The sequence below is a fragment of the Theobroma cacao genome, chromosome 10 (genome assembly GCF_053813885.1).
Source record: "Theobroma cacao isolate CCN51 chromosome 10, ASM5381388v1, whole genome shotgun sequence".
Taxonomy (NCBI): Eukaryota; Viridiplantae; Streptophyta; class Magnoliopsida; order Malvales; family Malvaceae; genus Theobroma; species Theobroma cacao.
In genome coordinates this window covers 23,988,721-23,999,433 of record NC_142648.1, presented here as the reverse complement: position 1 = coordinate 23,999,433, position 10,713 = coordinate 23,988,721, and the positions used below count along the sequence as shown (strand labels likewise).

General features: G+C 33.4%; 1 protein-coding gene and 1 long non-coding RNA gene across 2 annotated transcripts; one reads left to right on the top strand and one right to left on the bottom strand.

Annotated features, from left to right (window-relative positions):
- Positions 1 to 684: 684 nt before the first annotated feature.
- LOC148760458 (uncharacterized) lies at positions 685 to 1,559 on the top strand. The gene is made up of 2 exons (XR_016028850.1): positions 685 to 811; positions 1,021 to 1,559. It is a non-coding gene; the product is annotated as an uncharacterized LOC148760458 (long non-coding RNA).
- A 1,521-nt stretch (positions 1,560 to 3,080) lies between these two features.
- Positions 3,081 to 4,930, bottom strand: LOC18587048 (polygalacturonase-like). The gene is made up of 4 exons (XM_088802580.1): positions 4,511 to 4,930; positions 4,027 to 4,316; positions 3,653 to 3,881; positions 3,081 to 3,344 (listed from the first exon to the last, which is right to left on the bottom strand). Exons 1-4 carry the CDS (start codon positions 4,928 to 4,930, stop codon positions 3,126 to 3,128), a joined length of 1,158 nt encoding a protein of 385 aa, XP_088658706.1. The 3' UTR covers positions 3,081 to 3,125.
- Between the last annotated feature and the right edge of the window lie 5,783 nt (positions 4,931 to 10,713).

The window sequence follows — 10,713 nt, the reverse complement described above, 5'->3', positions numbered from 1 at the left end:
ACCATTACCATATTTTTCCAAATTCATCCACCTCCATAGTGCTTTGTCATCATTAGCAGACTGCACCACCATTTGGTAAGAAGGGCCAAATTCTTGTACTTTAGGCTTGAAATCCCTAAACCGTCGAACCTTTTTTGTGTACATATCATGCTCCATTCAGCCTTTGTTATCTTCTTTTTAACAATTGTGCCACCTATAAAAAAATTCTCCTCAATTGCTCAAGTTTACAGATGACCCTATTAGGAGCCTGAAAATCGAAAAATAGAAAGAAGTAGTGAATTGGACATCGAATTAATGAGAGTGATCCTACCCCCAATAGATAAGTTTTTTTTTTTTTTTTTGCTCAGCCAAAAGAGAAAGGATATATTAATGGTAAAAAGTATGTACAAAAATATGAATAATGGTACCGCTCAAAGCAATGAGCAGTGAAACCACTCAAAGTAGCAGCACAACAAAAGGCTGAAACAAAATAGCTGGAAAATGAATAAAAAATATGAAGCAAGGAAGGTTGAGAACATGGAATATAGAGTTAAGCATGATCCCACTGTTAAATATTATATTTTGACATGTGCAGTGGTACATTTGTAAATATTCTAAATGTTTAGGGTTATTATTGTATTTTGATTTTATATGAAGACTTGACTTGACTATAAAAGTCTGTTGTACTGACAATTGTTTTTTACCAAGAAAGAAAACAATCAGAGCTTGATTCATCCCTTAACTCTCTCTAGATTTTTCCAGATTCATCGTCTCTTTATCAACAATCAATAATGCTTCCAGACTTTTCATTTCTCTCTCGATAATCAACATGGTATCAGAGCCAATTAATAATCTGTTGGTGTTTCTCTTATTTTTTGGAGAATCTAATTCTTAGATTCAAAGGAAAGGATATGGAGTTTCTTGATTTTCTTAGATTTGATCTTTCTTGATTATTTTTAGAAGATTTGTTGATTGATCTTTTCTTTTAGCACTTCGATTTTAGATTCTTGAAATCTGATGAGTTCTTCATCTGTCTTAAAGTTTACGTTATGTTCTCCAATGGAAGATCCACAATCGCCATTCTACCTTCATCATTTTGATCACCACGGCTCAGTAGTGATCAATCCAAAGCTCACAGTAAATAATTACACATCCTGAAGCCGTTCTTTTTCTCTTGCACTATCAATACGGAACAAGTTGGGATTTATCGATAGCTCGATCAAGGAACCAAAAGTCTCAGATGATCTTCATATTGCATGGACGAGATGCAACAATTTAATTGTTGCATGGCTTTTAAAGTCAATCTCTCCTCCGATAGTGGTAATAGTTTTCTACATCAATTCAGCAGCTCAGATTTGGGAGTTTATAAAGAAACGGTTTTCTCAGCCGGATGACTCAAGGATTTACAATCTTCATTTCACTCTCTCAAATACCACTCAAGGTACTCGCACAATCGATTCTTATTTTACTGAATTAAATGTAATATGGGAAGAGTTAAGGATGTTCAGGCCATTGCCTCACTGTATTTGTGGAAATTGCAATCAACTTTGTTTTCAATAGTATATAGATCAAGCTGCTAAGGATAATGTGTATGAATTCCTGAATGGTCTGAATGAATCGTATGCAGCCATTAGGTCTCAGATTTTACTCATGAAACCTTTTCCTGGATTAGATGAAGCTTATAATTTGATAATTACGGAAGAGTCACAGGAATATTCATATGCAAACACAGCCACTTTTAGAGAGTTCTGCTATGGCCAGTGTTGGTGGTAATAAGAAGAAAATGAAATCAGATATCATTTGTCACCATTGTGGGAAAATAGGTCATGTTAAGGACAATTGTTACCGTCTGATTAGATTTTCCCCAGACTTCAAGTTTACTAAAGGAAAAGGTGTTTTAAAAAATGTGATTTCTTCCGTGAATAATGTTTCTGCAAGTGGATCATCTGCTGAGCAGGAAGATATTGACAGTGTCATGCCACATATTTCTTTAACCAAGCAACAATTTCAGAAGTTGTTGACACTTATTAATGAGGGTGCTACTGACTTTGGTGATAAACCATCTGCCTCAACTGTTCCAACTGCTATCAAAGGTATAAATGTTCAATCAGTCAAGCCTTCAATTGTGAACTCATCAGTGGCAGGGATTATTACTAGACCCTACTGTTTTAATTCTCTTCATGGCATATATGGTGAATCATCATACACTAACATCTTTAAAATTGATCCTTATTGTTGGATAGTAGATTCAGGAGCTACTGATCATATAGCATGTAGTTTGAACTTGTTCATCACATCAATACCTGTTAAAAATGCCTTTGTTCAAATGCCAAATAATCTTAGAGCAGTAGTTACACATTGGTTCAGTGAAAATATTACCAAATCTTATCCTTCATCATGTTTGGTATGTACCTAGTTTTTGGTTCAATTTAATTTCAGTTAGTAAACTAACTGAATCAAAGGAATTTCATTTGATTTTGAATCAAGCTTGATTCATCCCTTAACTCTCTCTAGATTTTTCCAGATTCATCGTCTCTTTCTCAACAATCAATAATGCTTTCTGGACTCTTCATTTCTCTCTCAATAATCAACACCCACAACATGAGACCACAATAGATAAGTAATTGCATTGCCAAAGGGCCAACCGTTTCTTGAAATTATTAATTAATGAATCCCAAGTATGACACGTTAAGGGTTTGCACCAAAAAAATACCAAGATAGGAAAAAGGAAGAGAGCCCATGTCGCAACATAGAATATCCGAGATATCCTTACCAATGTCTTCAAAAATCCCCATTAGGATAAACATGGGGTTTATGAAAATTGATACGGAGACTTAAAGCCAACTCAAAACAATGTAATAATCTCCAAACATTGAGGGCACCTATATATATATATTAATTTTTACTTTTTAAATTGAGAATAATGGTTCATAAAAGGTGAAAAATAAAAATAAATTAAACATACGAAAAAACATGCATCACATCCACATTGCTTAATTTAGAATTTCTAAATCAATATATAAAATGTATCACATTATCTAAAAGAATAATTTACATCCAATCAAGGGCTGCGAGTTAATCAGCCACATATTCTACATGTACGAAAAAGAGAAGGGCAAATAACTTTTCCCTTGTTCACTCCATGATTACAGGCAACTATTTGGTCGAACTAAATCAAATGCCTTCCCGACCACATTGCTACAGGATGATTGAGCAGCTTTCTCCAAGTATGTTAAATTGACGTTTTGCAAACGTATTCCAGTGCATGGTTGCTTGGCACTACAATCAAATTTTATGGCTATTGGTGTCGATGATGTACCTCGAATATTTTTGTATACGATATCTCTAATTTTTATTCCGGATACCTGTAATAATTGAAGGAAAATAGATAAGGAATTGAAAGAACAGGCAATGATATTTTCTTAGAGTTTTTAAATTGAAATTAACGCGTATCGTCTAAGTAAATAAAATAAAAAACTCTTTTTTTATTCGAGAAAGAGCATGTTTAAATTGAACTCTTTAAGAGTAAAGATATATGCATTTATTATTGAATCAAATACTCAAATATAATATCAATGATATTTTTAAATATGAATGGTCCAACTATTTTAACGTCAACAAAGTCGGAATTAATATAAAAAGTTTGAAACAAGTTATGAGAGGTTGGTTATACCTGACCAGGGCAATTTAGGTTGTGAGGGCAATAATTCTGGTCAATAACAATGGGATTTTGCACATTTCTCATCACAGAGTTTATAAATCGAACCCCTTGAACAAATCCATTACTAGGTCTAGCCCATGACTTGATCCTCAACCCATTTTGGGTGCCAGAGAAAATTGTCTTTCTCACTGTAATATTTTGGACCCCTTCCTCTTTCAAATCCTTGGCCAAGCTTCCAATGCTGCGAAGTGTAAATTAACCAACACTAATCAATATCAATATAAAATCATGGTTTCAAAAATAAGAAGAGTAAGTGAAAAAAAAAAAAGTTTATATGCATTGCTTCATTTTTAGGAAAAGTATAGATGACATTTAATATATCATACCTAATGCCATGGCCAGGGCCACAAGTGACTCGTTCGACCCATAAACTTTTGGTGCCGGGGCCAATTGAGATGCAGTCATCTCCGGTTTTAATGGAGCAGTTTATGATTTCTACATTTGTGGATAATTGGACATGGATACCATCAGTGTTGGGGCTATTACCAGCAGCTATGATCTTAACCCCTTGGATGTGCACATTTTGACAGCCATTGATCACAATGTGAAACATTTGGCTATTGAATGACGTTAATCCATTGATCCTAACGTTGTTGGAGTTGGTAAAACTCAACGTCTGACATTCACACAATAAAAATTTCCATGTCAACTTATAAAACATTTTTAATTATAAGATATCCTAATATTAGTATTAATCTTCTATCCAAATTATAGATTTCAAAATGTAAATTTGATTATAATTGCAGTATCAAGTATGTAACTAAATCTAAAGAAAGGAGTTTAATAAGAAAAATGAATGGAAAAAAGTACCGTGGCTCCGGAAGGACAATTGGTGTGGGAAGTTTTGCAAGCCCAGAGAGCAGGTCCTTTGGCATCAAGTGCACCACCAATGATAGAAACATCGCTGACTCCTTCAAAGCTAAGCCAACTGGCTGATTTTCCAAGTACACTATAATCTCCAGGAGCCACAAGGGTACCGTCAATTCTTATGGTGATTTGAGGGCTTTTGCAGTCACCTTTAAAAGCCATAGAACCAAGCAAATACCGACCTTTTGGTACGTATATCATGGTTGAGTCTGCTGAGCCACAGGCTGCATTCCATGCCTCGAGGAAAGCCTTGGTCGAGTCTGTTTTGCCATTTGGTTTTGCCCCAAAGGCTAACACATTAGACTTTGTCGTCGCCGCAGATGCTGAATTTATGCCTAACATAACAAAGAGAATCAGAATCATTCCTTGAAAAGGACTAGAAAGCTTCATCATGTTCGACATTTTTATTTTCTTGCTCTGCTAAGAAGGTGAGCAAGATGCGATGAGGGAAATTAGAGAAAAATAGAATGAAATTGGAAGCTGAAGTGTTAAGCTGATTGATGAAGGAGAGTGTAAGAGAGATTGGATATTTATACATGTCCAATTTGATGACGAACAGGAATTGTTATTGTTTGGGATAAAGACTTGAAAAGAGTATTATTGTCAACTTGTAGGATTGAAGAAAGCTGCAATGGCTGAAACCAAAGCCTCCCTTTTCTGTGTGTATAGGAAATACAGTGTACACTGCATCACGTTACTTCGCTCCGAATTCATTAAGTACATGCTAACTCATTTGTGTTGAATGCAAGCACATATTTCTGGTGCTTACTTCTACATGAGGCAATTTAGTATATATTTTATTGTAGAGATGCTTCACCCAACTGCAGCAGCCATGGAAATGAATGCATACAAATTAAACAAATTAGTTTTATAAAAATTAAAATCAACTTGGGATAGGATGTCAACATGGATATGTCATTTTTTTTTTTTAGAATTTCTTCCTTAATTTTGAGATCCAAATGTCAAATCCGTATGAATAATAGTTATGTATTTAAGAAGTGTGAAATTCAGATACGTTTGGATAAATTGTCACATAATTTTACTGTAATTTTTTAACCGAATTTTTACGCGAACTCGAAGTACTAAGTATATATATCTCAAATTCTTTTGTAAATCAATACTAACAAATTACTTTTACCACAACATTGAGTAGAAATGTTGCAGTACCCCGAAATCTACATAAACTAGTTTTAAAATTGTAGCAGGATGGTGAAAATCCACAGTATGGAAGTGAAAACTATTAGAAGGTTTTTACAGCACTGTTTCGCAGTGAAACACTCATGATGAATCAATTATTACTGCTATAACAAAAAGGAAAAGCCTAAATTTCAGGCAGTAAATGAAAGTTGTGAAATAACTGTACCCACAAGAATGATGCATTACCCAATAACAAAATGATTGCTTCAAATCTTTCATCATATGAGTGTGTGATAACATAGATATATCAAAAGGGCATAAAGAAAACTACCACCAATAATAACATTCATATTTTTTCTATTTTTTTCTTCACTAACAAATATTATCAAAATCGTCCCCGAGCAGCACCCATCGGTGAATAAATTTTGAGAATCCATTTTAGTTGATTTGAGTATGAATTTTGGGATAAATATAAGTAAAATTTATGAGATGAGAGGAGATTATCTTTTGACGTATAATTCAAAATCTTTATGTATGTAAAAAAAATTATCAAAATTTACGGTAGCAATTCCAGGGTGATCATCAGTTTTAGTTACCGAAAGTTAACTTTTCTACCTTCTTTTCATTCTTTACTTAATTAAAGACTTAATAATTAACCGATTACAAATAAAATGTTGATCATTATAAATCAAAAAAGGTAATTTAATTATTTAATTGGTATCATTCATCCATTATATAAGAAACTATTGGGATTGAGCTAATGAGAATAAAGGCAGGCCGTTAACTTGATGTTGAAACAATGTAATTATGTGTAAAGCCTCTTTTGCATCAATATACATGCTAACTTTTTACTCTAATATACTTTAATGTCGGCAGCTTAGAAATTTGCCTTCATTCTTACGGATTCAATTATTTTACTAGCTCCCCACCATTTTCCTTTATCATTTTCTCTTGGAATAATTTTGCATCCAAGTCTTTATTTTCCGATGAAGTTAATACATAATTAACAAGTGAAAATTAAAAAGAAACTAAGCTTTCGTACATGATATAGGAATGAATCATGTGATGTACATTTCCTCCGAGCCTTGTGAAATCTCAAAATTCTTCCAAAAGTTTAGTGGAAATTTTCTCAAGTGTAATTTCGACAATCCAGTACTAGGAAAGTCAGGTCTCTCGAGTTGTGATGGAGTGTTGAGAAATTTTGAAAGTAATAGTTATAGAGATATTTGGTGAATCATCATGATTTTGGAAAAGTATCGTTAACTATTGAATTAGATACTTTAATTGTTGTCCTTTGAGTCTTAAACCCTTGTAAAGATCTTAGAAACTATGGAAGCCTTTTTAACAAATTGATGTGCTATGGGAGGTCATTGGTTGTGTTTTCTTTTAGAATATTTTTAGAAAAGTTAGGGTATAGTTTTATATTACTTAGGTGCTATGTATGGTTACTTAGCACTATAGCATTGTAGCAATTAAATATTTTAAGAACACTTGTTAACAGCTTAGACAAAATAATAATATAAAGCCACACTTATTAGCATTTTTATCGAAGAAAAGAACAAGCCTAGCTAGACGTGCATTAAAATTATCCATGGCTCCAATTAAGTCCATGACTCCAAAAAGTGCCGTGCGGTGGATTATTGGTCAACAATAGTGCTGGAGTCTTGACTCTAAAGGTGATTGGCTCAATGATTACTCAAATTTCTTCAGGTTTTCCGACTTTTCAAGGTCAACAATTTGTTTAATCATTATTCACAAACAAGTAAAATGCAAATTACTTAAAGTGATCAGTCTCTTCGGTGGATTATTTCTGAGATAACAGTAACGTATTAAGCCCTCTAACCGTACTGCTCCATGTACTTGGTTAATGAACCTGCAAAAATTATGGTAATCTAATCACGTTTTTCTTTAAGAAGATAGCTTGAAGCAAAATTAAGTGATAGTCCATAAACCAACTTCAACATACCCATTTCGACGGCTTGCATGCATTGAGACAATAGAATATGAGAAAAGGTAAGTTCGTTTAGTTTTTTATTTTTGTTTCTTATAATAAGCATGTTACTCTAAGTTAATCCAAAATATTGCACGTAAAAGATCCAAATCCCAAAGATATGACAGGTGGCATTTGCTTGACTGTCAAAATCAATAGACAAGCACGACAGATCCCCAATATAAGATACAAGCAATGGCGCCTGATATGTGACAACCATATTTTCTCTGCTTATCTTTCTCTCATAGTTTGTCTTCCGAAATCATCTGGTGCCCTCACGGTCCTGGTCTTTGCATAGCCCAAAAATTGCTCGACTCAACATATCCATCAGAAGACATCATAGTTATGAAGAGTTTAGAAGAAGCTAGCATCATTTATATATGCTGGACAAAGTTGTAATTACATAAATAAAATGAAGGACAAAAGACTAATTATATATTCAGTAACTATAGTAAAAATAAAATAACTAAGCTAGTTAGTTGAGTAAATAAGATTAAAATAATAATAATATATTCATCACTCTTCCTCAAGATGAGTTATGAATGTTGATAGTACTCATTTTGCGTAAAGGTGAATGGAAAGGTCCTACCTGTAGCGCTTTTGTGAACAAATCAAAATGTTGCAGCTTGGTGGAAAACATAACAAGGATTGATGAGACCATCTAGTACCTTTTCCCTAATAAAATGGTAGTCCATCTCTATATGTTTAGTGCGCTCGTGAAATATGAGATTTTGCAAATGTTTAACATGGATTTATTATCATAAAATAGCTTTACCATATTTGGATGCTCGTCATTAAAATCCTTAAGCAAGTATAAAACCACATTATTTCACAACAAGTTGCTACCATTGATCTATATTTAGCCTCGGTAACTTCTTGCTACAACACTCTATTTCTCTGCCTTCTAGTTGATTAAAGATTTCCTAAGCAGTAAATTATAGCCCGTCACTGATCTTCTAGTATTGGGACAACTAGCCCAATCACTATCATTGTAGGCCTAACATCAGATGAAAATGAAATTCCTTGACCAGGAGCAGCCTTAAGATTCCTCAAAATATGAAATCCATCTTGTAAATGACTATCACTGTGCTTATCCATATATTGAGATAATAAATGCATTGCATAAAAGATACCAAGCCTTGTGAAAATGTGATATAATAATTTCCCAACCAGTTGTCTATCCACCATACTATCTTGTAACTAATCTACCTTTGTTGCCTTGGATACTTTAGGATGATGGTCAATTGGTGTAAAGATGGGTTAGCACCCAAAAAACCATATTCCTACAAAAGATCCAAAATATACTTCTTTTGACAAAGCAAAATCCCTTTACTAGATTTGGCCACCTCTAAACTAAGGAAATATTTAAGTTTCCCTAAGTCCTTAAGTTTAAAAGTCGAACTTAGGTAAACCTCAACCTCATTGCTAAGCTCTAAAGAAGTATTACCAATCACAATATCATCAACACATACTAATAAAGTAATAAATCCCCCATTTGTAGTATTCTTAGTAAATAACAAATAATTAACCTTTAATTGCGTAAAACCATAAGCTAACAAACAATTTGTAAATTTTGAAATTGCCATGAAGCTTGCTTAGGGCCATACAAAGATTTTTGCAAGTTACATGCCATTTTAGCATTGGCAAGACACTCCTCCTTAATAGATAATCCTGTGGCAACTCCACAAAAATAGTTTCATCTAAATCACCATTCAAGAATGCATTGTTACAATCAAATTGGGTGAGAAACCAACCTTTGACTGTTGCTAAAGCCAAGAAAAGTATGACAATGGTGTATCTAGGCACTGGACTAAACATTTCTTAATAATCAAAACTAGCATGTTGATTATAACCTCTAGCCGCCAATCGAGCTTTATAATGTTGAACACTACCATCAGCATAATTGCTTAACTTTGTAGACCCATTTACATCTAAATGCACAACAATTATTGGGTAAAGGCATCAATGTCCAAGTCCCATTTGCTTTCAAAGCATCCAACTCACATGTCATATCCTTTCTCCATGAAGCATGTTTTTATAACTTAATGGTAATATACAAGTTCAGGTATATGAGATAAAGAAGTTGTAAAAACTTTATCATTATGAGAAAGTTGATCACTAGATAGATATTTAGTAATAGGATGTTGAGTAACAAAACTTGTTTGAAAAGGTACGGTATAATGATAAACTTCAAGGTGTTTAGATGGGTGTCTTTATCTAGTACTTTTTTTAGGTTGTAAGGTAGAAGGTTCAGAAATGGAAATGTCATCCTAGATTACTAAGGTCAACATTGTTTGGTTGCTCATTGATGAGACACATGAATTTATGAGTCTGATCTTTAAAAAGACTAAGTTGAGACATTAGATTGTTGATAACTTCTTCACCAACATCATCAAATTGAACTATAGAGACTACATTGTTAGCAGAATGAGAAAATCCTTCCTAGCATTAAACTTGTTCTTAGTAAACTTGTAGTATACTAAAAAGCTAATTAAGCGATAGCACTTCTTTTTCAAGTGCCCTTTTCTTTCAACATTAAACACACACAACATCTACCTTACTTTTAGACTTTCCCTCAATGACAATAAACATGGCAGAGGATTCAGTAAGAGGATGTAAGTTGACATGAAAATTTCTTTGATTTTCCTTCCTAACAACAAGATTATAAATGTCATCCAAAGATGGAAATGGCTTCATCATGATATGTGACCTTAAAACAGAGAAATATCATTTAATCCATTAAGAAACCTAAAAATGTTATCTTTAGCTTTCTAATCAACAAACGTTTCAAAACCACCACAAGTACATTTCAACATAGGTTTAAAATTTTGAAGTTTTTCCCAAACAAAGTTCAACTCAGTAAAATATGGCCTATAGATATGTTACCTTGAGTAATGCCATTGAAAGTGAGTTGGAGTTTACAGATTCGCACATCATCAGGTAATGAAAACCTCTATTTAAAAGTGTCCTAAATCTGAAAACCTTTATTTAAAAGTGTCCTAAATCTAAGTTGCGTTGT

Coding starts and splice junctions, on each gene's coding strand:
- LOC18587048 (XM_088802580.1), bottom strand. CDS start 4,930: ATGATTCTGATTCTCTTTGTTATGTTAGGCATAAATTCAGCATCTGCG. Junction 3,882..4,026: donor GGCCCTGGCCATGGCATTAG/GTATGATATATT, acceptor TACACTTCGCAG/CATTGGAAGCTTGGCCAAGG. Junction 3,345..3,652: donor ACCTAAATTGCCCTGGTCAG/GTATAACCAACC, acceptor CAATTATTACAG/GTATCCGGAATAAAAATTAG.